We start from the raw sequence: 26,576 nt of genomic DNA, 5'->3' as shown, positions 1-26,576 counted from the left end.
CCAGGGGATAGACAGGTTGGGAACAAAAAGAGGGAACAGTGACCTCTTGGGATCTATGGTACCAGGAATTAACCTTGAAAAGGAAGGAGGGATCAAGCCTGAGTACTACTTTGTCTGGTAAAAAGAGACAGAGGTCTTTGCAATTTGAGAGTGCAGCCATTTCTGAGGTCCTCCTGGCCAAGGTAATAGCCACCAGGAAAACCACCTTCTGACAGCAGAATCTGGTGAAGAAACAGGGCAGTTGGCTGTCGGCCGAAACACCAACAGATCTGTCGGAAGATATTGGGGTGCAGCCTCCACTATGTCTGATCTATTTGAAGCAGCTTAGCCAGTCCGCTGTGATGTTATCCTCCTCCGCAATGTAGTCCACTGAGATGGAAAGCAGATGTCCCTCCGCCCTGACCACCTCCATAAGAGCAGATGATCAGGTGCCATCCTGTCTGTTGATATGAGGCTTGGCTGTGGTGTTGTCAGTGAGGACCAAGATATGCTTTCCCACCGTCAGCCTGCTCCGCTCTTGGAGGGCCAGGTAGAATGCATGCAACTCCAATATGTTGATGGGAAGAGAGGCCTCCTGCTCCGATCATAGACTTTGGGCCACTGTACAGTGGATATGAGCTCCCCACCCCGAGAGACTGACATCCGTGATCAGGACCAGGCGGGATGGCTTGAGGAAACAGGAGCCCTGACTCAAGGTTGTTGGGGACCACCAGAGAAGAGAGTTGTGAACTTTTGGGGAAGAAAAACCCTTGAAGGGGAGAAATCCCGTCCTTCCTTTTGGAAGGGTAGGAGGAACCATTACAAATCCCTGGACTGTAGGCGTGCCCATGGAATGATATTGATGGCCAAAATGAATTTCCCCAACAGCGTGGAAAGCAGGAAACACTCCCATAGTAGAACCGAAGGTACTGCTGGAAATCAGAGTGAATGGGGATAAGGAGATAAGCCTCTGTTAGATCGATTGAGGCTAGGAGGTTGCCCTTCCATATGTATGCCAGGATGGACTGAAGTGAGTGCATCTTGAACCGTTGGTATCAAATATGACGATTCGATCTCTTGGGGTCAAGAATGGCTCTCCACACACACACTCACACACACACTGCAAGACGTGGAAAAGGATGGAATAAAATCCTGATCCAGCTTCCAGATCCAGCACTGGCTGAATGGCACTAATGTACAATAAGTGGTCAATGGCCTCTTTCATGAGGCATTTCTTGGTCAAGTTGTTAGACATAGGGCACCGGATAAAGAATTGCGGGGCAGTGGAGAGAAATTCTAGGGAGGAGCCAAATTTCACCATGTCCCTGACTCACGTGGCAGATTTGGTTTCCTCCCATTGGTCTGCCAAAAGAGAGAGGTGACCACTAATGGGAGGATCCAGATCTGACAGTGAGTCACTTAGTGCAGCAGAAGGACCCTCTGCCTCGAAAGGACTGGTTTTGAAAGGACCTCTGCCTCCCTCCGTAGAAAATTAGTTGTCTGGGAGTGGGAGGGGTCTAGACCGGGGGACAAAACTGTCTCCTAAGAGGGGGAGCAGATTGAGTATTACCTTTGTGAGATGTTGCAGGTAATATTTTGCATTTGTCTTTGTCCTCCGTCAGTAACAGGTCCAGGGCTGCGCCAAATAGATGTTGGCCATCAAAGGGAGATGTGGCAAGCTTCCATTTATGCTTGGCGTCAGCCTGCCAAGAACGCAGACAAAGCAGTCTGCGGGCTAAGATTGATGTTGCCATGGTAAGGGATGCAAACCTGGGTGTTTGCAGGGAGGTGTCCGCTGTGAAGCAAGCAGCTGCTAGCATCTTGGCTATGTTTTGGTGAGATCTGGTATCTGCCGCTGGAATTCTTTCCTGCAAGTCCCATAACCAGATTAAGTTAGGACTAGAAAAGAAGGAAGCCGAAGTGGCTGCTCTTATTGCCCAGGCACCCGTTTGATGATTCTTGATGAGGGTCTGCTCAAGTGTCTTGTCCTCCAGCCATAACAGCTCTTCAGAATCACCGGGAAGGTTGGTGGGAGATAGGAGAGTCATAATTGGAGCATCCTTCTGGAGGGTTGAGTGTGCGAGCTAATTCTGGAGCAATTTTAAAGAAAAAAGAAAAAAAAAGAATTTCCTATCATTGGCCGAAGGGAGAACTCCTGCCAAAGGGGATTGCCACTGCCCATGGAATGCCTGGACAAAGAGGGACGGACATGGGATCACCTGAGCCTCCAGGGTAGATAAGGAGAAAAGGGGGTTGATATCTGACCCAGGGGTGGCAGAAGGCGCTACAGCAGCAATGTTGGCAGTATTACGAGCTTTGAATAATAAAGAGCAAAAGAGGACCAGATGGAACAGTCCCATCATTCCTGGGGTTCTGGGGCTATGCCCTCATCATCGGATAGCTCTATATCTGGGGCCCGTTCATCCTCCTCAGGAGGGTTCCTGAATTCTGCTGCATATGTGGATTGAGGCACATTTCACCAATTCTGGTTCTGAAGCTGACTTGCCATGAGAGTTTGCATATTGGCTTGAGAAGCAGTGGCAACAGGAGTTTGTGTTCCCCTTATGAGTTGCATACACTGTGCAACACTCCGGGTAACAACTATTGAGATAATGGCCTGTACATAGTTGGAATCTTGTAGGAATGGATTAGAGGGAAAAGCCTGGACAGACATGGCAGGAGGAGCAGGAATTTGAGAAAAGACAGAAGGCCAAGGAGCAGGAAGGGCGGGAGGTAACAGTTAAAGAGGATCTCCAAATATGCCAGTACTAAATTACTAGATCCCATCAAGGTAGTATTTGTTTGGTCTTGCATGGGTCTCTCTGGATATCATGGATCTGCTTGGAGAGATATCCCCACTCAAGATTGCATGAGATTTTGAGGCCTGGTCACAGATTTTGGTTAAGGCCTTATGCAGCCTAGTTTCAGATTTTTTTGAGGCCTTGCTGGCTTTAGACCTACCCTCCTTTGTCTTTAAGACACTCTTCCTGGAATGAGCTAATGAATAGCCTAAGGCAGTGTGCCACAAGAGATGGTCAGGTGTGCTGTGAAGAAAGAAGCTCAGCTTCTGGTCTCGCAACTTTTTACGAAGAGCAAAAAGTTGTGAGACCGGAAGCTGTGCTTCCTTCTTTGCACCTTCCAAGTTTTCCGGCAGCTGCAGCGGCCCGTCCGGCTGGAGCTTCCCTGGCAGCGGCAGCAGGTGAGCTTTGGGGCCTGGTGGGAGGGCGGCGGCAGCAGGAGGGCGGCGTGCAGCAGGAGGGTGATGGCAGCAGCAGTGGGCAGTAGCCGTGGGGCGGCGGCAGGGTGGTCAGCTGTGAGGCGGAGCTCCGGAACGGAGGCACCAACTGCTGGCGGCTGGACATGCTGGAATTGCGTGGCTGGCACTTGCCTGCTGGCTGGGCCGGGATGGAGGCTCCAGCCCCATGTCCATGCCCAGTGCAACGCCAGCATGTACGGCGTCTAGCAACACATCTAGCCGCCACCGTCGGTGCCTCCGTTCCAGAGCTCCGCCTCACAGCTGACCACCCTACCACTGCCCCATGGCTACTGCCCAATGCCGCTGCTGAGAGAAAGAGAGAGGGAGAGAGGGGGGAGAGAAAGAGATAGCAAGAGAGGGAGAGAGAGAAAGAGAGGGAGAGGGGGGAGAGAAAGAGAGGGAGAGAGGGGGGAGAGAAAGAGAGAAAGAGAGGGAGAGAGAAGGAGAGAGGGGGGAGAGAAAGAGAGAGGGAGAGAAAGAGATAGCAAGAGAGGGAGAGAGAGAAAGAGAGAGGGGGAGAGAAAGAGATAGAAAGAGAGGGAGAGAGAGGGGGAGAGAGGGGGAAAGAGATAGCAAGAGAGGGAGAGAGAAAAAGAGAGGGAGAGAGAGAAAGAGGGAGAGAGGGGGGAGAGAAAGAGAGAAAGCAAAAGAGAGAGGGGGGGAGAGAGGGGAGAAAGAAAGCAAAAAAAGAGAGAGAAGAAGAGAGATAGCAAGAGAGGAAGAGATAACAAGAGAGGGAGAGAGAGAGAGAAAGAGAAAGCAAAAGAGAGAGAAAGAAAGAGATAGCAAGAAAGAGAGAGGGAGGGGGGAGAGAGAAAGAGAGAAAGACAGCAAGAGAGAGAGAAAGCAAGAGAGAGAGAAAGAGGGGGAAGGAGGGGAAGGGAAAGACATAGAGGGAGGGAAGGAGGGAGAGAGAAGGAGGGCAAAATAGAGAGGAAGGAAGGGAGAAACAAAGAGAGATGGAGAGGGGAAAGAAAGGAAGGAAGGGAGAGAGAAAGAGGAAGAGAGAGAGAAATAGAGCAAAAGGGAGGAAGACAGAATTTTTTTTGTCCAAACTTTTTTTTACCAACTCCCCCCCCCCCCCCGCTCAATATTACCCAGGATTTTGTAAATGTGAATAATGTGCTGCGGCTCAAAAAAGGTTGGGAAACACTGGCCTAAGGTACTGGGGCCTGGAGAATGAGGATCTCCTCCAGGAGCAGAGGAAGATAAAGATGGGATCTCCAGGCCTTGAGCCATTGGGTTAGTGCCAGCCATTGAAGTAAAGGGCCAGATAAAATGGCTCATGCAAAGTTCTGCTTATAAAATGGCTGCCAGCAGTTAAAGAATTTGAAAATGGCGGGAGGCCTATCTTGAGGAGTTTAGCTCTACTCAGATATAGTCTCTCTTTCTCTCCTTTCTGTTTGTATCAATCAGTAAAAATTGTAGGGAAAATTGGAAGAAAACTCCCCCTGAATCAATCTATTTGAATAACTAGCAATTTCAACTATCCGCTGATTACCATTAAGGGACCAGGCTCTGGCAGTGGTGGGTGCCCTCTGCAGTGAACAAGCACCCTGCCAATAGCCCAAAGAAAGCACAACTGATCAATTATTCAGTAAAAAGAGCCAATCAGTTGGCAGGCGGGAAGGAAGCAATTAATTAAACCAAGCACCGAGAAAAGAAGCCAAAATTAGATTATTGGGAGGATTACTGCTTCGGCAACTCCATTTGCCGGGAAAAGAGGCTGTCAGGGAGGGGCTTAGAAAGGCACAGGGTATAGGGTATAGTATAAGTTTGGACAAATGGGAAACAATTTGGACCAGAAACTACAAGCTGATGAGGTCAACAGCATATAGAGAAAATTTATACAAAATGCACTACCAATGGCATCTCCCCCCGGCAAGATTATCACAAATGTATAAAGGAATAAACCCACCGTGTTGGAGATGCAAGGAAAAAATGGGGACCTATTACCACATTTGGTGGACCTGCCCAATAATTAAAAATCTTTGGATTAAAATACAAAAATGGATAAAAGAAATGTTACAAATTAAGGTAAACAGAAGACCCGAAGCGTTCCTCCTTGGGATTATAGATCAAAAAATAGATAAAAATAAATATTATTTATTAATACATATATTGACTGCAACTAGGATGACAATTGCCCAACATTGGAAACAACCCAAACCTCCTGACGACGACTTGATATTAAAAAAAATATTAGATTGCGCAGAATCGGATGCATTAACACTGAAATTAAAAAACAAGGAAGACTCTGATCACGATAAAACTTGGAAGTACTTTTATGATTGGTTCAAGAGAAGAAATGAAAACTTAAATTGAAATACAACAATAGTAATAAAGGCATCACTGCCTAGCTTCGGCTCATAGTAAAGTTAAAAGGCAGCAGAGAAGAGGCTGGCTGGCCTGGATGAACCTCCCATCGCCCCTGAATAGCCCTCCCTGAGACAACAGATAAAGGGGAGAAAGAAAAGATTCTTTTAAAAAAAACAAACCCTGGGATACAGGACACTGGCAATTGCAATGAAAGGAGAGAGAGGAAGGAGAAAGCAGTAAGCTAGGTTGAACCACACATCCTGCACTGTTGAGGACTGAGCGAAAAAGTGGAGGGATTGACAGACTACAAGCTTTTATAGTATGGGCTCAGTCCTGATTAGTTGACGGATGAGGTCAACCCGCTGACTGCTGTCTCCGCCTCTCTGGAGAATGCCTCTTATACACTATTTTTCTTATAAATAATTGTAGAATCACCGTTTTCACTTTTCATTATCAATGGACATTCAAAATAATAATAATATTTGCTTTTCATGAAATGGTTTATGATGCCTTTTGCAGAGCTCTCAGGATGTGGTCCACATCTCACTCCAATGAGCTTCATAGGTTTGCATCTGGGTTTCTTTTTCCTCTCAAAGGAACCATGTCAGACTTTGTGCTTTTTGCTCCATAGAACTGCTAATGCTTAATAATTCTATGCTTTATTCTGCAGAAACGTAGCACAAGAATGAATATTTTGGGGAATCAAAGCCCACTTAATCCTTCTTTGCTGAACACAAGTAAGAATGGCAACTACTTAATATGTTTATTTTGATATGAAAGTTGAGTCATTGCATTTTGATTACACATTTAACTTGACTCAAGCCAGTAATTGTTCTATTTACGTCAAATCATTTTTCTTATTTCTCTCCCCCTCACTCTCAAAAAGAGGTAATTCAAGTTTATACAGCAGGCAATGTTTGAGTTTTAGGTTCTGTACATAGCATATACATCCATCAAAATCAACTTATTTTCAATGTAAATTACACTGTGTATATAATTATTAGGCAAGCTGTATTTTGAAGGATTAGTTTTATTATTAAACAATCACAGTGCTCTCGGTCATTTCAAAGTATTAATAAATCTCAAACCTGAATATTTAAGAAAGTAAAAGTGAGGTTTTGGCTTTTGTAGGAGAATATCTACGTGTGCAAAATTATTGGGCAAATATTATGTGCAGAATTATTAAGCAAAATAATTTGCCCATCACATTTGTTACTTTAAAAAAGATGCATAGTACTTCTAAAAATATAAACCAAGCAGGCTAGAAAGATATAACAAGAAGAGTAGTTCGGTAGGAGATGGGGTTAAAAATGTTATGTGATTCTCATATCTGTTTCATCTGTGTATCAATTCATCTATCAAATTTATATAATCACCATCTCACTGAAAAAAGTATTATTATTATTATTATTATTATTATTATTATTATTATTATTATTATTAAATAGACTTGTATGCCCTCTCCAAAGACTAGGGGTGGCTCACAGAACACAATACAAAAACAATATGTGTATGAATCTAATAATTAAAAGCTATAAGCTAAAATCCCATTACATTAAAAAGCAGTCAATAACTCAATCACATCCACACATAACATTTAATGGTCAGAAAAGGGGGGCATTATCTAACTGCCCCATGACTGGCAACATAGATGGGTCTTGAGGCTCTTGCAAAAGGCGAGGAGGGTGAGGGCAGTGCAAATCTCCAGAGGGAGGTGATTCCACAGGGCCGGGGACGCCACAGAGAAGGCTCTTTCCTCAGGTCCCGCCAGATGACATTGTCTGGTCGACGGGACCTGGAGAAGACCAACTCTGTGGGATCTAATTGGCCGCTGGGATTTGTGCAGCAGAAAGCGGTCCCGTAAGTAATCTGGTCTGGTGCCATGTAGGGCTTTATGAGTCATCGCCAACACTTTGAATTGTGTCCGGAAACCAATCGGCAGCCAATGCAGTCCATGGAGTGTAGGAGAAACATGGGTATATCTGGGGAGACCCATAACTGCTTGTGCGGCTGCATTCTGCACGTTTTGAACTTTCTGAACACTCTTCCCAGGTAGCCCCATGTAGAGAGTGTTGCAGTAGTCAAACTTGGAGATGATGATTATTGTTATTTTTATTATTTATTCGATTTGTATGCCGCCCCTCTCCGAAGACTCGGGGCGGCTCACAACATGTAACAACAAATCATAAATAATCTAACAATTTTAAAATGTTTAAAGATTTAAAATACCCCATATAGTAACAGACATACACACACGCATACCATATATAAATTAAACATGCCCAGGGGGAGATGTTTCAATTCCCCCATGCCTGACGACAAAGGTGGGTTTTAAGGAGTTTACGGAAGGCAGGAAGAGTAGGGGCAATCCTAATCTCCGGGGGGAGTTGGTTCCAGAGGGCCGGTGCCGCCACAGAGAAGGCTCTTCCCTTGGGGCCCGCCAACCGACATTGTTTAGTTGACGGGACCCGGAGAAGGCCCACTCTGTGGGACCTAATCGGTCGCTGGGATTCGTGCGGCAGTAGGCGGTCTCGGAGATATTCTGGTCCAATGCCATGAAGGGCTTTAAAGGTCATAACCAACACTTTGAATTGTGACCGGAAATTGATCGGCAGCCAATGCAGACTGCGGAGTGATGGAGAAACATGGGCATACCTAGGTAAGCCCATGACTGCTCTCGCAGCTGCATTCTGCACGATCTGAAGTTTCCGAACACTTTTCAAGGGTAGCCCCATGTAGAGAGCATTACAGTAGTCGAACCTCGAGGTGATGAGGGCATGAGTGACTGTGAGCAGTGAGTCCCGGTCCAGATAGGGCCGCAACTGGTGCACCAGGCGGACCTGGGCAAACGCCCCCCTCACCACAGCTGAGAGATGTTTTTCTAATGTGAGCTGTGGATCGAGGAGGACGCCCAAGTTGCGGACCCTCTCTGAGGGGGTCAATAATTCCCCCCCCCCAGGGTAATGGACGGACAGATGGGATTGTCCTTGGGAGGCAAAACCCACAGCCACTCCGTCTTATCCGGGTTGAGCTTGAGTCTGTTGACACCCATCCAGGCCCCAACAGCCTCCAGGCACCGGCACATCACTTTCGCCGCTTCGTTGACTGGGCATGGGGTGGAGATGTAGAGCTGGGTATCATCCGCATATTGATGATACCTCACCCCATGTCCTTGGATGATCTCGCCCAGGGCATGAGTGACCATGAGCAAAGACTCCCTGTCCAAATAGGGCTGCAACTGGTGCACCAGGCAAACCTGGGCAAATGCCCCCATCGCCACAGTTGAAAGATGATGTTTTAAAGTCAGTGTGGATCGAGGAGGACACCCAAGTTGCAGACCCTCTCTGAAGGGGTCAGAAGGTAATGGACGGACAGATGGGATTGTCCCTGGGAGGCAAAACCCACAGCCACTCCGTCTTATCAGGGTTGAGTTTGAGCCTGTTGGCACCTATCCAGACCATAACAGTGTCCAGGCACTGGCACATCACTTCCACTGCTTCGGACATGGAGTGGAGATGTACAGCTGGATGTCAGCAGCATATTGATGATAACTCACCCCTTGTCCTTGGATGATCTCACCCAACAGTTTCATGTAGATATTAAATAGCAGGGGGGAGAGGACCAACCCCTGAGGAACTTCACAAGGGAGAAACCTAGAGGTCGACCTCTGACCATCCACTAACACCGACTGCGACCGACCGGAGAGGTAGGAGGAGAACCACTGGAGGACAGTGCCTCCCACTTCCAACCCCTCCAGCCGGCACAGAAGGGTACCATGGTTTCTGGTATCGAAAGCCGCTGAGAGGCCAAGGAGCACCAGGATAGAAGATAAACCCCTATCCCGGGCCCACCAGATATCACCAATCAGTGCAACCAAAGCAGTTTCTGTGCTGTAGCCGGGCCTGAATCCTGAGTGCTGTGGGCCTAGATAACCGGCTTCTTCCAAGGACCATCAGAGCTGGAGCGTCACTTCTCAACAAGCTTCCCCATAAAAAGAAGATTGGAGACTGGATAGAAGTTATTAAGTATGGCTGGGTCCAGGGAAGGCTTCTTGAGAAGGGGGCACACAAGTGCCTCCTTGTAGATAGCCGGAAAGGACCCCCCTCAGAGAAGCATTGACAATCTCCTGGACCAAGCTCCCTGTCACCTCCCTGCTGGCCAAAACCAGCCAGGTGGGACACTGGTCCATCAAACTGACAGCTCCAATGGCCTTGTCCACTTCATCAGGTGTCACCAAGTCAAACTCCTCCCAGACAGATGGACTAAGATGGCCCCCTGTCACCTCGACTGACTCGTTGTCAGTTGACACTGCATCGGACCAGAATATCTCCGGGACCGCCTTCTGCCGCACGAATCCCAGCAACCAGTTAGGTCCCAGAGAGTGGGCTTTCTCCGGATCCCGTCGACTAAATAATGTCATTTGGCGGGACCCAGGGGAAGAGCCTTCTCTGTGGCGGCCGCAGCCCTCTGGAACCAGCTCCCCCCAGAGATCAGAATTGCACCCACCCTCCTCGCCTTTCGTAAGCTCTTTAAAACCCACCTCTGTCGTCAAGCATGGGGAAATTGATTTCCCTGGGCTGTTTCTGTTTTATGTATGGTTTATATGAGCTGCATGATTGCTTTTTATATTAAGGGTTTTTAAATCATTTTAATCAATTGGATTTGTACTGTTTTATTGTTGTGAGCCGCTCTGAGTCTCCGGAGAGGGGTGGCATACAAATCTAATAAATAAATAAATAAATATTAACCATATTAATCATTAATATTAATCATCCCTAAAAAACATAACCATTTTCAATTTTCAATATTTCATTATTTCACTATTCCAAAATTTTACCCACAAAAATAATTTTATAAATCCAAAAATATCTTAATTGAACATTATTACATATGCAACTCAATTAACATCTTTCAATTTAATTGATTCCTCCTCCATCAAACCATTCTATTCAATATAATTTCCTTATAATAAAATCTAATTAAAATAAAATTACTCATTTAATTCCCTTACATCAATACATCATTATACATAAGTTTATTCTTATAGATATATAACTTTGTCATAATTTTAGTCTTCTTCTTTAAAAGTACTATTATCATCCATTTTTCCATTTCCATATTCCTTGATCCACATTTGCCAAGATGTGACTCCAATCTGTCTCTGATAGAATTATCCAATGCATCCTTCAGGCTTTTCAGATGAAAAATTTGTTCTTTCAGCAATTATATAACCATGTCTCAATCAGTCAGTTTCCATATGTCTTCTCTCCGAAATTCCTTTGTTCCAAAGCAAAGCTGATAACATCCTTTCTTTGTAAAAATAAATACATAACAGACACATCCCATCCTTCTAACAAAAACAGATAAAGAACCATCTGTTACAAATGTAAATCATAGGACTCCTTACAATAACTCCTCCAACCAGAAGGTGGCAGTCGATTGACACAGTAATTCTCTTCATTTAATGCAAAGGGAAGTAACTTCATCAAACCCCCCCCCCCCTTAATAATCCAAATAAAGTCCGAATTCAAATTCAAAATATTTAAAGTCTTTAAAGCTCTTCAAAGGAAAAAAAAAACAATTTTGGGCAATTTACTGTAGTTTTAAAGCTTTTGCTATTCACTTCATTGCTGAACAGCTGCTTCCAATCCCATTTCCGGCATTTCTGTTTCCGTTGGTAAATAAAAAATTTAAAAATCCATTTTGAATCTCTTTTCAGCTCTCATTACTCACCAGCACATTGCTTAATCATTCTTCACCTCGCCTACACTTAGAAACATCCTCTTTCCGTATGTTACCGCTCTTCTTCAATCCCTGTGTTGCGTTGTTTTCCGCGGCTAGTGTCGGCCCAGGCATGGCAGCCTGGCCGACCTCACACCACTGCCAGCCCTGGGGCCATCATTGACCTACACAACATTCTCTGCACAACACTTCTTTCTCTTTCCTTCTCTCTCTCTCTGTCTTCCCCCTTCCTTCCTCCCCCCCTTTCTCTCTCTCTCTCACACACACATTGTTCTGTCCCAGGGGGGAGCCAGGGACTTAAGTGCCAGGTGCCCAAATCATCTCCTGGTCCTCTGGATCCATGACCACCTTCATGTGACGCAGGCAGGCCACAACACATACTCACTCACACACACACACACACACACACACACACACACACACCTGGTCTGGAATGAAGTGATCTTGTGAGCAGCAGCAGCAGGAAATGGAAGAAAGCGACATGTCCCAGGAGTTCTAATTTACCTCGCTGCTGGCTCTCTTCCTCCTATACATGCGTAGTGCTAAAAATTCAGCTTCTGCATATGCACAGAAGCAAAAAAATAGCTTATGCAAGTGCATAGAAGAAAAAACATGGTGGCGCCTAGTGCACAACCGAGAGAGCCTGTTTGGGGGCGTGGTCAGCCAGCCATTGCTGTTCGTTGGGCGAGGGGGAAAAATTCACATTACCAGTTCTATAGAACTGGTCTGAATCCACCTTTGGGGTGTGGGAGTGTGTGTGTGTGTGTGAGAGAGAGAGAGAGAGAGCACACGTGTGTGTGTGTGTTGTTTTAAAGATATATTTCAATGCAATTCAATGCAAATTACATTTTCATTCCATTTCATTCATTTTCATTCCATTCTTCAAATTACATTTACAGAAAACTTCCAAGAACTTACTGCCTATCATCATCTGCTAATGGCATCTGATGAGAGACAGTCTAGGGTTCAAAAGGCTTGTTTCTGAGTTACAGTGCCTCACATTAGACCAGGAGTGGGCAATTGATTTTGCCACAGGGCTGCATGAGAAATTGGGATGGTTTTAGAGTACCATACTAATATAATATAATATAATATTATAATTATATTATATTATATATAATTATATATAATTATATATTATATCTTGAACACCTGGTTCTTATCTAGAAAAGTTATATATTATATTATATATTATAATTATATTATAATTATAAATTAATTGCCCACCCCTGGTATATAGTATACATACATATGCTGGTAACAGATGCTAAATGAAAAAAGCAGAAATCATTTGCTTTCCATAAAAGGGGAGAGAGATTCATATTTAATAGTTTTATATTTCCAGAGTACTGTAATACTATTTCTCCTTCCTTCCTTCCTCCCTCCATTTCTCCTCCCTTCCTCCCTTCCTCACTTACTCACTTACTTACTTAATTAGTTACTTACTTACTCACTTACTTATGTTATGGTTATGGTAAGCCACACAAGAGACTGTGCTTATACCAGCTGTGCAGAAAAAGCTGGTAACAGATACTAAATGAAAAAAGCAGAAATCATTTGGTCATTATCACTTCCCTGTAGTTCCAAATTATGAAACATGATCCTGGAAAGTTCCTTTATCCAATTTTAAGTTAATAATTCATTCAGTCCATATAATGCTACCCGATTATTTCATTTAAAAAAAAAAGAATCCTAAAGTTGTCTAGTTTCTTTCTACTATTTTTATCTATCAAGGAACTTGTTTGCTTTCCATAAAAGGGGAGAGAGATTCATATTTAATAGTTTTATATTTCTAGAGTAACACCATTTCTCCTTCCTTCCTCCCTCCATTTCTCCTTCCTTCTGTCCTTCCTCCATTTCTCCTTCCTTCCTTCCTCCATTTCTCCTTCCTTCCTTCCCTCCTTCTCTTCTCTACTTCCTTCCCTTCCCTTCCTTCTTTCTTCCCTCCATTCTCAGTCTTCCAATTCTCTCCCTGCTCCCCAACCTGATTTCCCCCCCACTGGGGTGGGAGAGGCTCCGCCGCGAATTCCCAAAGAAGGTTAAGTCAGCTTACGGGAAAGGTGGAGAGGGCAAGTCAAGAGCTCCATTGTAGCGCGCCATCATCTGAGCAACAGGCATGATGCAACTGCCGCTTTTTCGCTTTTTGCTTCTGCGTGCAGGTGGCGAGGCAGTCCAAATCCACCGTGCGGCTTTTGGAAATGCCGCACAGCTTTTGGTTTTTGCCTGTGTGTGCACACAGGTTAGACTGACCTCCACAGGCCAGTCACAGACAGCAGGCGGGCTGCATCCCGCCCCGGGCCGCATCTTGCCAGGTTTGCATTAGACAATACTCTCCCTCTAAAGTTAAATGAACAGCTTCATTGTTCAGAACCAATTTTTGAACCTTGTATTACTGCATCATGTTATTTTAATTTTATTTTATTAATACTATATTTTTATTGTATTCTGTTTTAATAGTATAAACCTCCATATATTATAGTTTGAATTATTGCAATTAGGAACATACTAAACTGCAATATGCACATATATTTTATTACATTAGCTATAACCATTTTTCCATCAGTTATTCATAGGACACAACACTGGTTTCATGGCAGGATCTCAAGAGAAGAATCACACAGGATTGTTAAACAACAGGGTCTTGTGGATGGGTATGTATTTTTTATTGTGTACTATTTATTCTACAGCCTTTAAATCCTGGCAGAAGTCCTGAAATGAGTGCCCTAATAAATTTACATAATACTCACCTTGAGAATTGAGTTCAAGTTGAGTTGCCTATAGGATAGGTCCTTGGAAAAACATATACTGTAGTAATAACTGTTGTTTGCTAATTCAGATCTTCTATACCACAGCTTTCAAGGCTGAAACTAGGCCCAAATGGTGAGTTGCTACCAGTTTGCACTGGTTCAGGTGAACTGTTAGCGGCAGTGGTGGGAGACCTTGCTCACCCAGCCATCATAAAAAATGCTCTGCGCATGTGCAGAAGCAAAGCGCCCACCCACACATTCCTATTCCCAAACCAGTATCGAAGGTAAATGAAACCCACTATTACTAGGCCCTTTGCGTGAACCATTTGCTTATTGAATTGGAATATTCCAAAATTGGCAGCCCTGGTTAAATCAATTCACAGGCTTAAATCCAGGAAGGCTCTCTCTGGCATTCACTCAGCTATCTAACAACTTTGACATCAACACACAGTAGAAAGCCAAATGGGCTGCTGAATGCCCAGTTACAGGTAGTTATGTAGATGACCCTACACAAAAGGTGCCAGGTTTTGACCTTCTTCATCAGCATTGGACAACTGAACAGGATCCATGATCAAAATGGTATTTGCCAGGACTCAATGTTTAGGTGGGATCTCGTCTCCACCTTTCAGTGTGACTGTTGTGTTCCTTGACAAAATATCCACCACATTCTGTCCGATTGTCCATTGAACTTACACCGGTATCTGATTTTTTTTCAACATGAAGATCTTGTCTTTGAATGATTAGGTGGACTGGACATTAACATTTTAACTACTATAAGTCCATGTATTTGCCATACACTAAATAAAATAAACTCCAAAATCACTTTAATGCTCAGATCACAAAAAAATCAAACAATTTATATTGTATCCTTGAACATACTTAGAATATCACCCCGGTGGCGAACCGATGGCAGGTGTGCCAACTGTGGAATCATATCTGAGGGCACACAAACTGTTGCCCTATGTCAGCTCCAGTGTACATCTGTGTGCTGGCCAGCTGATTTTCAGCCTTCCAGAGGGAGGCGGGAGGCCATTTTTTACCTTCCCAGGCTTGAGAAAAGCCTATGGAGCCTATGGATTGGAAAAAATTGATCCAACAGGGCCTATTAGAAGTTCAGAATGAACTTCCGGTAGACCTGTTGGGCCGTTTTTTGCCTTCCCCAAGAGGCTTTCCTAAAGCCTGAGGAAAGCAAAAAAATGCCCAACGGGCCTACCAGAAGTCCAGAGGCTTCAGTGAGGCCTGTGCACATGAGCAGTGGGGGGGGGGGGGGGTTTGTGTGTGCACATGCTTGGGGAGCATGTGATTTGCCATTATTGGAATATCAGCTACTTATGTATAGCTTATTTTATATTATTTTTATCAATGAAATATTAGATTATTTATGAATAAACATGGAGTATGTTAATGTACTGATGTTATCATAAAGCAGTGGAATTGTTTGTTTATAAGAACTATATAGTCAATCTGGTAGTAACATACAATGTTATTTTGTAGATTATTTCTTCTTCGGGACAGCCAGAGTAATCCAAAGGCATTTGTACTTACATTGTGTCATCATCAAAAAATTAAACATTTTCAGATTTTACCAGTAAGTATAACATTCCACTCAGCCAGTACTGGGTTGTGATATCTTTCAGAATGAGCATTTATTTCTGTCTCCTTAATTTTTCTAAAGTATTGACAATGACCTACTTATTTTGCTTTTTAACATTGAAATAAGCACTTGGCCTTATTGCCATGCACTCAAAAGCCTGATTGGGCTTATTATCTATCAGGGGATGTCTTTAAAAAAATAAAAAACATATACAGTAGTATCTATACTTAAGAATGCCTAAACGTTCTTAAGTATAGATACTTAAGTATCTATAGATACTATAGATACTAGATAAGAACCGGCTGTTCAAGATTTTTTTGCTTTCTTAAGAATCATTTTCTATTTGAGAACCCAAGCCAGGAAAAATTTTCCAGGAAATTTGAGAACGGCACGAAGGCCCGGCCAGTTTCCTGCCATTCCCCCTTTAATCCCAGCCATCTCGGGTTTTTCTGGGCTGCCAGAGGAGCCTTTCGTTGGCGCTTAAGGAGGCTTAACAGTCCAGAGGGAACAAAGCATTTTCCTTTCTCTGGGCGCTTGGAGAAGGAATAAACCTCTGCCAGCGCTCAGAGAAAAGAAACACTCCCTTCGGTCTGGGCAGCGACTATCCTCCTCCTCCGAGCTTTTATTTCTTTCCTAATTGGTTTTCACACATTATTTGCTTTTACATTGATTCCAATGGGAAAAATTGCTTCTACGTACAAACTTTTATACTTAAGAACCTGGTCACAGAATGAATTAAGTTCTTAAGTAGAGGTACCACTGTCTAACTGTTCCCCAGTTTAAAGAGGTTTGCTTCCTGGGCAGTCTGCCTTATAAGCAAACTGCCCACGTTCAAATCCCAGTAAGGATGTGGCTAGCTGATGAAAGCTGAATAGCTTGAAATAGATCTATAGTAGTCTCCCTTCATTTTCATTATCAGCAATATGTTACATACAGAGAGACACACATAGAGGCAGACATATACATGTATACTGGCTATACAATTTCTTATATTAGCATATATAATAGCTATTGAAAGCAAAGATAAAATGTCTACTGAGGAATAAAAACAAAAAACTAGAATAATGAGCCTGCATAAGTGTTCACACCCTCTGGGGTTGTGATTGTGTTCAGAATTAAGCAATCGTATTCAGATGGATAGTAAATAGTAATCTGTAGAAACTTGTCATTAATTAAAATGATTCTAATCAAGCCTACATAAAATTCATCAGCTGTGGCTTGTAGTATTTTTCTGGTTATTTACTCATTTGCCTCTTAACAACAACAGCCATGATCTGCAAAGACCTTTCAGAGCATCGAAGCACTCTTGAAAAGTATCAGTCAGGAGAAGGATACAAAGCAATTTCCAAGTGATGGAACAAACTAAGAAAGCCATCAACAAGTGAAGAAAATATGGCAGATACAAGTTGCATATTATGTGACAATAATCTGTATTGATCATATTTATTTATTTATTTATTTATTTATTTATCCCTTCTCCTTAGACTCAGGGTGGCTTACAGCATGTTAGCAATAGCACTTTTTAACAGAGCCAGCATATTGCCCCCACAATTTGGGTCCTCACTTTACCCATCTCACAAGGATGGAAGACTGAGTCAACCTTGAGCCGGTGATGAGATTTGAACGGCTGACTTACAGATCTACAGTCAGCTTCAGTGGCCTGCAGTACAGCACTCTACCTGCTGTGCCACTCCGGCTCCATATATATCTATATATATCGGTTGTCACACACACACACACACACATCCACACACATCACCCTAATTGAATAACAATTAATATATTATTATGACATTAATTCTCTACCCCATGCAAAACAGCTTGTCCTTTTAAAAAATCTGTTTGTAAATTATTGACCTCTCTTTAATATATTATGTCCAATTCTACTTTCATTTTGCAAAAATGTACATCAAATCTGACAAAAGCATATGGGAAAATGTGGTCTGAAGAGACTGAGGTTGAACTTTTTAATCATAATTCCCAAAATTATACTATTTGGTGCAAAAACAATACTATGGATTGTTGATCCCTCCATGAAGTATGTTGATGGCAGCATTATTCTTTAGGGCTGCATTTCTTTAACTGGAAAGGGGGCATTAATTAAGCTGGAGCAAATTATGGTCAATTCCAAATATCAGTGAATTTTGGCACAAAACCTTTAAGACTCTGCTAAAATGAAGATGAAGAGGAACTTCACCTTTCAGCATAACAGGATCCAGAATAGCCCAGCAAGAATCCAGACTTGAATCAAATTGAAAATCTATGCAGTGATCTGACGAAGTCTGAGTACAGAAGGTGCCTTTGCAGTCTGACAGTTTTGAAGTGCTTTTGCAAGGAAACATGGGCAAAGATTCCCAAAGCAAGATGTGGTGTGCTATCATAGACTTCTTCCCCAAAAGGCTGAATATGTCATAAAATGAAAAGATGCTTCAGGAAATTATTAGTTTAAGGGTATACATACTTATGTGATCTCATTAATGTAAATTTTTTATTGTTAATTTTTTTTCTCAGATTGCTTCAGTTTGTTTTTCAATTGAATTGCATAGTTTATATAATATATTAAAGGTGAAAAGAATCCTAATGTGATTTACCTTGGTTTGATCTTTTTTATAGGTCAGAAACCTTGTATTTTATCAGGGAATGTAAATTTTCTACATTTGCTGTACTTTCTTTTATTTCTTAACTTTAAATGTTGCATTAATGGCCCTTTACTGTAATTAATTGATCTTAAGTTGCTTAACCTGTAAATACTTTGGAAATAAGTCATTTTAATTGATTTTGTGCCATCACCTTATGGTCAACTCTCAGTGTCCAAACAGATGGATATTCTCCATGAATGGATATTATCCATTTGTAATGAGGTTCTTCAGGTATTTCAAGAGGGTATCCACTGTTGCTGTAATTGAGTCCATCTACCTGGCTGCTGTTCATCCTCTCCTTACCGTTCCTTCTACCTTCCCCAGCATAAGATCCTTCTATAGACAATTGTGCTGTGGACTAATGAGATTGAAGTTGAACTCTCACCATAATTCAAAAAAAGGATTTGAAATTTGCATAGGACTTTGCATAATGTGTTCAAAGTAGAATAATTTGAGCCTAGTCATTTGTGTCTTGATGAGAACTCTGATTTATTGTCTTAAGTGTAATTCCACAGAAATCTGATAATTGCAGGGTAGAAAAAAAGCTAAGAGGTAAAGGGGGATAGGCATTCTGGATGAGATATTTTAATACTCTTTTTTGAATAATTTGTTTTCTGTCTTTAGCATTTTATTTTTGTTTCATTTTCATTTTTCAAGTGTGAAGATGACGGACAGATGTTTTTCAGTCTAGATGATGGCAGCACCAAATTCACTGACCTAATACAACTTGTTGAATTTTATCAATTAAACAAGGGAATTTTGCCTTGTAAACTCAAACACCACTGCATCCGGGTAGCCTTGTGACCTCTGTACCAGTCCATGCTGATGATTGGTTTGTTCCAAGACTGGAGATAAAGATGCTTTTTTTGAAGAAAATTGACCTTGGGGACATTAAGCCAACTTGTAGTTGCTTTTGAGGAACAAAATATATCATCAAAATTAGGGGACTTGGAAAGGGATGCTTGAGCTGGTGCCAACAGTCCAAGATTTGCTCCTATGCCTGATTCTGCTAAGTGTTCCAGCAATTGCCCCCCTAACTTGGAAAAAATATGTAAAAACACTAAACAAGTTTGAAAATTGTTCCTTGGCTTGCCACAAAACAGAATCAGGTTTGTGAAGCAAAATTATTGAAATGAACTCTTGCCCTGGATAAATCTTGACAATTTAAAACTGAGTATTTTGTTCTTTTATATTGTTTTCTTTCTTTATATTCCTCTCTCCTCCCCCCCCCTTTCTCTTTAAACTTTTTTGCACTCTTTTTGAAAATTATATTTAGTCTATATTAAATGATACCATTTTTAAATTGATACCTGATTTGGGTGTTCTAAATCATATATTGAGTAACTTACTTCAGCATTATTATAATCTAAAATCTTTTGAAATTAAGTGCTCCATCATTTGTGTTGAAGAAGGAAAAATATCCCACTAGTGCAGTGGTTCTCAACCTTTCCAATGCTGTGACCCCGCAATACAGTTCCCCATTTTGCGGTGAACCCAAACCAAAAAATAAATTTGGTGGCTACTTCAAAACTGTAATTTTGCTACAATTATGATTCAAAATGTAAATATCTGATTTGCATTATCTATTCGCATTGCTGCAAATCCAACATAATTTAAACATAATGATTATGTTGAGAGAAATTTTTAAAAAAATTTACACCTCTCCCCCACCAAAAAGTTCTTCCTTCCTCCGTCCCTCCATTTATTTAATTCTTCCTTCCTTTTCCCTCCATTTCTCCTTCCTTCCCTCCTTCCTTCCCACTTTTCTCTTCCCTCTCCCTTTTTTCCTTCTCTCTCATTTGTTTCTTTTTCCTCTCCTTCATTCTTTCCCTCCATCATTTTCTCATTTTTCTCTTTCTCATTTTCTATCTCACATTCACTCCCCCTCTCCTTCTCTCTCTCTCTCTTGCTTTCTTTCTTTCCCCCCTCTTTCTCTCCTTTTCTTCTCTCCCCTTCCTCTTTCTCTCTCTTGCTCTCTGCCTCTCTTTCTCTCTTTTTCTCTCCTTTTCTCTCTTCCTTCCTCTCTCTCTCTCCTTTTCTTCTCTCTTCCTTCTTCTCTTTCTCTCTCCTTTTCTTCTCTCTTCCTTCCTCTTTCTCTCTCTCCTTTTCTTCCCTCTTCCTTCCACTCTTTCTCTTTCCCCCTCTCTCTTTCTCTCTCTCTCTTGCTCTCTCTCCTTTTCTTCTCTCTTCCTTCCTCTCTTTCTCTCTCTCACTCTCTGTGTCTCTCTCTCTTGCTATCTCCTTTTCTTCTCTCTTTCTCTCTCCCTCTCTTTCTCTCTCACTCTCTCTGTGTCTCTCTCTCTTGCTCTCTTGCTATCTCTCTCTTTTTCTCTTGTATACTATGCGCCCGAGAGGGAGGCGGCGGCAGAGAGACCAGCGGCTCATACAGAGGCGGCGAGGGGCAGCTGGGAAAAGCGCCTGCCGGGGCACACAAGCATCGGCTGAAGCACAGGGGGGGTTGTGGGGAGGGGTCATGGGGGGGTGAGAGAGCTGCGCACAGGAGGCTGGCAGGATGCCGCACCGGGGGTCTGATACTTATGGCCCCAGAGGTACTGGCCCTGCAGCGCCTTCAGCACCTCCAGCCATTCTTGAAGGGCTTCCAGGCTGAGTGCAGAGCCCAGCGCCCTCCCCGCGGGGTGGCGAAGAAGCAAAAAAGCAGCACTTTCCCTCTCTCTCTCCCTCTCCACAGCAGACCCTCCCCCCACCCCCAAGTCCTTGCCCAATGCCAAAAGTGCCCTAAAGCACGCAAACCTCACCGGTGCAAAATCCCGGACCTGAAGAAGCAGAAAAGCAGCACCGGAGGGACTGCTGCTGAGCATCTGGAGGAGGAGGGAAACCAAGGGGCAAGGAGGAAAGTGGGCCTGCAATTGGCCCCTTTCTTTCTTGCCTTTAGCAAGAGGAACTGTTGCTGCTCTGCCATAGGGCAGCAACAGTTTCTCTCCCTAAAGACGGGAAAGAAAGGGGCCAATTGCAGGCCCGATTTCCTCCCCGCCCCAGCAGACCACAGTGAGTGGATGGGTCCTGCGGGCCGTAGTTTGGGGACTGCTGGGTTAAAACCATCAGAAACATAATTTTTTGATGGCATTAGGTGACCCCTGTGTTTTGGTCATTCGACACTCGCCGGGGTCGCGACCCACAGGTTGAGAACCGCTGCACTAGTGTATGCTTTAGAATATAATGATTGTATGTCTGAAAGAGGACCCTGCTTCTATGCACAGACGTTTGAAATATTTAAATTGTCTCATTCCTTCACAATCCGCTGGAAGTTCTCTTTCTGCACAGATGTCATGGGAAAATCCACTGTCAGTAGCCAGTTTAGCATTGACTGATAATATATGTATTTGGAATCATCTGGCTTTTCTTCTTCTTTTTATGTTTTGATTGGGAGTGAATAGATTATTATTATTATTATTATTATTATTATTATTATTATTATTATTATTATTATTTATTTCTTCAATTTCTGTGCCACTCAATTCCCTAGGGACTCTAGGCGGCTCACAGCAAAAATATAAAACATCAATAATAATACAAAAACCTCTAAAAACTGTTTAAAAACAATTTACAATACAAACAATTAATCCCTGCATATCATTCAAGGCCGATCTTGCTGGTTACCACCATAAGATCAATGGGCCCAGGCCTGTCGGAAATGCCAGGTCTTTACTGCTTTCTGGAAGGCCAATAGGGCGGGGGTAGTCCAGATCTTAGGAGGTAACTGGTTCCAGAGAACCAGAAATAGATTGTAATTTATGTAGTATATTTGGTATAAAACAAATCAGTGTTTGCTATTTTAGCATTATTTCCTTCACTATTCAGAATGTATGATATAGCTCCATTGCACATAACACTGCCTAGCTTTCTAACCATGGTTAGGAATTTAACAGTGCTCTGTAAGTCTCCATGTTTTTTCCAATTTTTTTTTTTGAGGTGTATTTTCTAATAACTGAAGCACAGTTCTGATTTTATATTTCTTTGATTAATGAAAATACTATTGTTTAGGTTACACATTCTATATAGAATCGAAAGTGAAAGCAAAGGAGAAGTGTTAGTGTAGCATTCTCAATCTTCTAATTATAGCTAGTTATTGAATCCTCCAGTAGCATGAATATACTTTTTCTAGATGATAATTTAAATATATTTTCAGTAAAGTAAATGTGATTACGTGCTGCTGGACTGTGAGCTTGGTCAAAACTGTAGAAATCATCCCTCAAGCATTGCTTCACATTCTCTCCAACTATTTCAGTCTAGCTGTAAGAGAGCAATACATGTGTAGCAGTATGATAACTGGATAAATCATTTTCATTTGAAAATTCTATGCTCAGCTATGTCTGCCACAGGAAGACATGCCATTGATAATTCAGACAATTGACTTTTTTTGGATTTGTACACTAAAATTTGCCAGTGTCTGTAACAACTAGAGATATCTTACTTCAAGTCCTAATTCATCATCCTACTATGAGTTTTAGGCTTCCTCAAAACTATATACTTCGAGTGTTAATTTGTACATAGCTATGCAAAACAAATAATGCCCTATTTGTCTCAAAAGGCACAGCTTTCTAGCTGTAAATGTGGCAAATAAAATTATATATCACAAAAGTGAGATATCTGTTATTGTAATGATATTGGCACATGTTTTCTAATTCTGCAAAATTCTGCATGGATATAAACCATGTGGAGATTTAATAGCAATTGAATCAAGGCAATGATTGTTAATATTTCAGCTTTTCATGTTTTCAATATTTCAGCTTTTCAAGCAACCTTTTATTGATAGCTTGCACTTAAATAAAGTTAATGTTTATGATTATCATGTTTGGGGATGATGGTTAATTGCTTCATAGTATCAAGATGTATGTTCCAGTCTATGAAGGTTCAGAATTACTTGCAAGTGAAATATATTTTCTCTTGCTCCAGGAATCTTTAACCTTGATATTGATATTAATTAATATTAATCATTGCATGTGACTAATACCAATCTGAGCAGTTGAAATTGAGTACAGTTATTTATTTACAAGATAATCATATACTGTTACGAGTAGCTTAAAACAATATAATCAGCTTGATTTTCCGTAGCACATGAAAAAACACTGTATTGTAGTTTACAGAACAAACCTAATAGGGGGTTTTCCATGAAATTTCTATATATACAATGAAGAAACTTGATTTTTATTAGAAATATTTTGATTATTACCTTTTACATATTTTGTAAACATCTATACAGTAAAGTAATATGAGTTGACTTAAGATTGCATATCCATAAAATGGATTTAAACATTTTTTTTTCAAAATACTGACTTTCAAATTTAAGTGAAGTTGTTTGAGTTTATTAGACATTAAGTTATTTTTCAGTATCTTGGCTCCAATTGTTCAGTTTCCCAGCAATAGTTTTATGTTATAAAAATTGCATGTAATTGAATTGACAATATAAGTTCTTAGTATAAATTTGAATGAAGAGGATAAACTGTTTTGTGCTATTTCAGAATTACTTGAGCATGTAATTATTGCATTTCATCCCTTTGTTGGAAATGTACAATCTAATCCATCCTAAAATTACTAACAGATACTGCTATCTGACAATTTAGGAAATAAAGATTGAAAGAAATTAGATTTTTTTTAAAAAAAAATATTTAAATGACATGAATGTAAAGAGGGATGCTCAGGGTTATTTCTGGAGCCTGTTGATTTTATTTTTGCCTGTGGTGGTTTTGTAAATAAAATGTGTCATATAGCATCTTGTAATATGTTAAGGAAAATGTCAAGCCATTTGGTAATTTTTTTAAAAATAGATAAATTATATTATTTGTCTTTTTAATGGTTCAGCTTTTTATTTCTTGAATTAATCTTGAAGAAAAATGTGCCTCTATTTTTAGATTGTTTTGTCTTAACTTTTCTGCACTAAGTACCTGACTATTTTGACCAATCAATGCACTTTTCCAGTGGCAAGACTTGCTTAGCATAAACTATATTATCATACCACAAGACTTTATTGTGACTGTAAAATGAAATAAAAGTTATCAGGGAATGCAAAAATTATTAACTTAAGGGACACAACCTCTTATTAAATATGCATTGTTTCCTATTGTAAATAGCTTTCCTTTTGGGGGGGGGGACTAATGAACTTAATTGTTATCTTTCAGATATTTTTGTACAAACTGACTGATTATATTTCTTATACTTAAATATTTAGAAATAAACATTCAAACAATGGTATTCATTTTATACTGTTAATCAAGTTTCATTTTATTTTCTCATAGCCACAAATTTACCCAATGCAATAACAGAGTTGTAGACAATTGTATGGCCTAGGGGCTATTTTTCCAATAACTGGAGCAAATTAGCAATTTACCTAAACATTACATAAGTATATTCAATTTATTATTTTTAATTAAAGGGGTTAAGCTACTTTCAGAACAACTGTCATTAAAAGATGTAGAATGTATAAGAAACCATCAACTTAATATTCATCTTATGCAACTTTAAATGAAAAATGTATTTTGGTCAAGATGTAATAAACAAATGTTCCTGCATTTCATGCAAATACTTCTTCATTATTAAGACCTGCAAAGCTGAAAACAAGTATTTTATCATATGTGGAGAAATAAATAGGGAGCCTTTGTTACAAGAAGAGAATCAGAATCTTAGAATATTCTTGCTACCATATTTGGATTGTTTGAAATTTAGAACGGAACATAACAACAGAGTTGGAAGAGACCTTGGAAGTCTTCTAGTCCAACTCCTATACCATTTCAGACAAATGGTTTTCCAATCTCTTCTTAAAAGCTTTCAGTGTTAGAGCATTCAAAACCTCAGGAGACAAGTTTGTTCTATTGATAAATTGTTCCAACTGTCAGGAAATTTCTCCTTAGTTCTAGGTTGCTTCTCTCCTTGATTAGTTTCCAGCCATTGTTTCTTGTCCTGCCTTCAGGTGTTCTTTGTGGCTAATGCCCTAGTGGAACAGTACCTTAGATGTTATATGAGTTACCAGCAGAGCAATTGGGCTGAATTGTTGCCATTTGCAGAAGTAGCATACAATAATTCTGTACATGGTAGCACGGGACTAACTCCTCTTCAGGTTACCAATGGTCGAGATTTTGTTCCCATGCCAGAACTACCTACAAAACCTCCCTCGTACATCACATTGGGGGAGTGGATGGAAAAGCTGAAGAGAGGATGGAAGGACACCAAGAAGGCACTGACAGAGGCAGCGCAAGCCTACAAGAAACAAGCAGATAAGCACCGATCTCCCCAACTGCCTTTTCGAGTGGGAGATAAAGTTTTTCTGTCTACCAATTACATTCGGTTAAGGTTGCCTAGCAAAAAGCCAGGTCCAAAATTCCTGGGTCCTTTTCTAATAGTGAGAGTAATCAACCCGGTCACGGTGCAGCTTGTGTTACCTAGAATCCTAGGGAGGATCCACCCTGTATTTCACTGCAGCCTGCTTAAGCCAGTGATCAGATCCAACATTAGGCCACAGGCCCCCCCGCCCCCATCCCTATTACGAAGTGAAAAAATTTTTGTATTCCCGCATTTTCCGCATTTTCCGGGGAACCTTGCAGTACCTAATTCATTGGAAGGGGTACCCTCTGTTGGAGGCTACCTGGGTAAAGAGTCGGGACATCAGTGCTGTTAGGTTAGTCAAGCAGTTCCATGAAAATGATCCAAACAAGCCAAAGAGCCTTGGAGGGGTGGGGAAGTAAGATGGTTTGGAAGGGTGCAACCCCTATGCCCAAAGTCAATATATGAAGTCAAAGGCTGGCCTGACACAGTTTTGGTAGTAAGAAAAGAACAGGAGGGAGTGAGAGAGTGAGAGATTTATGCCATGCAGCACACATTCCTTTATGCAGAATCCAAAGTAAACTGAACACAGGAAGGAAATAGAAATCCCTGCATCAGATTTGTCCTCATGATTGCACTTGTGGGTGTGGGGATGGGAGATGAGCTTTTGACCTGGATGCAATCTTAAGGGACCTTAAGTTGGAATGAAACCTGCAGAATCCAAATTGGCTTTGTTAATAAATCGGATCCTAAGACGTGGAAGATGATTTATTCTCTCAGATGCTATTTGGTTCTCTGACTAGTGCTATTCTACACGGTCACCTGGTCAAGCATACACACTCGTAGTTTCAGGATTCGTGAAAATACTTGCCAGTGTCAGCATCCGGGGACACCCAAGACCATAAGTTGTTACTGCTGACACCCAACCTACGTCCCACACAATGTTATGGTAGGTCCATTTTGCACAACATCCATGAGGGTCCACATTTGTGACATACAGTTTATACTGGCCACACAACTGGTAG

General features: G+C 41.5%; 1 protein-coding gene across 8 annotated transcripts in view; it reads left to right on the top strand.

Moving 5' to 3' along the window:
• GRB10 (growth factor receptor bound protein 10) overlaps positions 1-19,583 on the top strand; it is a 450,157-nt gene extending 430,574 nt beyond the window's left edge. For all 8 annotated transcript variants that reach the window (XM_070727755.1, XM_070727759.1, XM_070727754.1 and 5 more), the window contains 4 exons: positions 6,225-6,291; positions 13,860-13,947; positions 15,538-15,631; positions 18,934-19,583. In XM_070727755.1, coding sequence (XP_070583856.1) covers positions 6,225-6,291; positions 13,860-13,947; positions 15,538-15,631; positions 18,934-19,080 — 396 coding nt within the window. In that variant the 3' untranslated portion in view covers positions 19,081-19,583. The remainder of the gene's footprint in view (positions 1-6,224; positions 6,292-13,859; positions 13,948-15,537; positions 15,632-18,933) is intronic.
• Positions 19,584-26,576: the final 6,993 nt, after the last annotated feature.

This window comes from Erythrolamprus reginae, chromosome Z (assembly GCF_031021105.1).
Source record: "Erythrolamprus reginae isolate rEryReg1 chromosome Z, rEryReg1.hap1, whole genome shotgun sequence".
Taxonomy (NCBI): Eukaryota; Metazoa; Chordata; class Lepidosauria; order Squamata; family Dipsadidae; genus Erythrolamprus; species Erythrolamprus reginae.
This window is presented reverse-complemented; position numbering and strand designations above follow the sequence as displayed.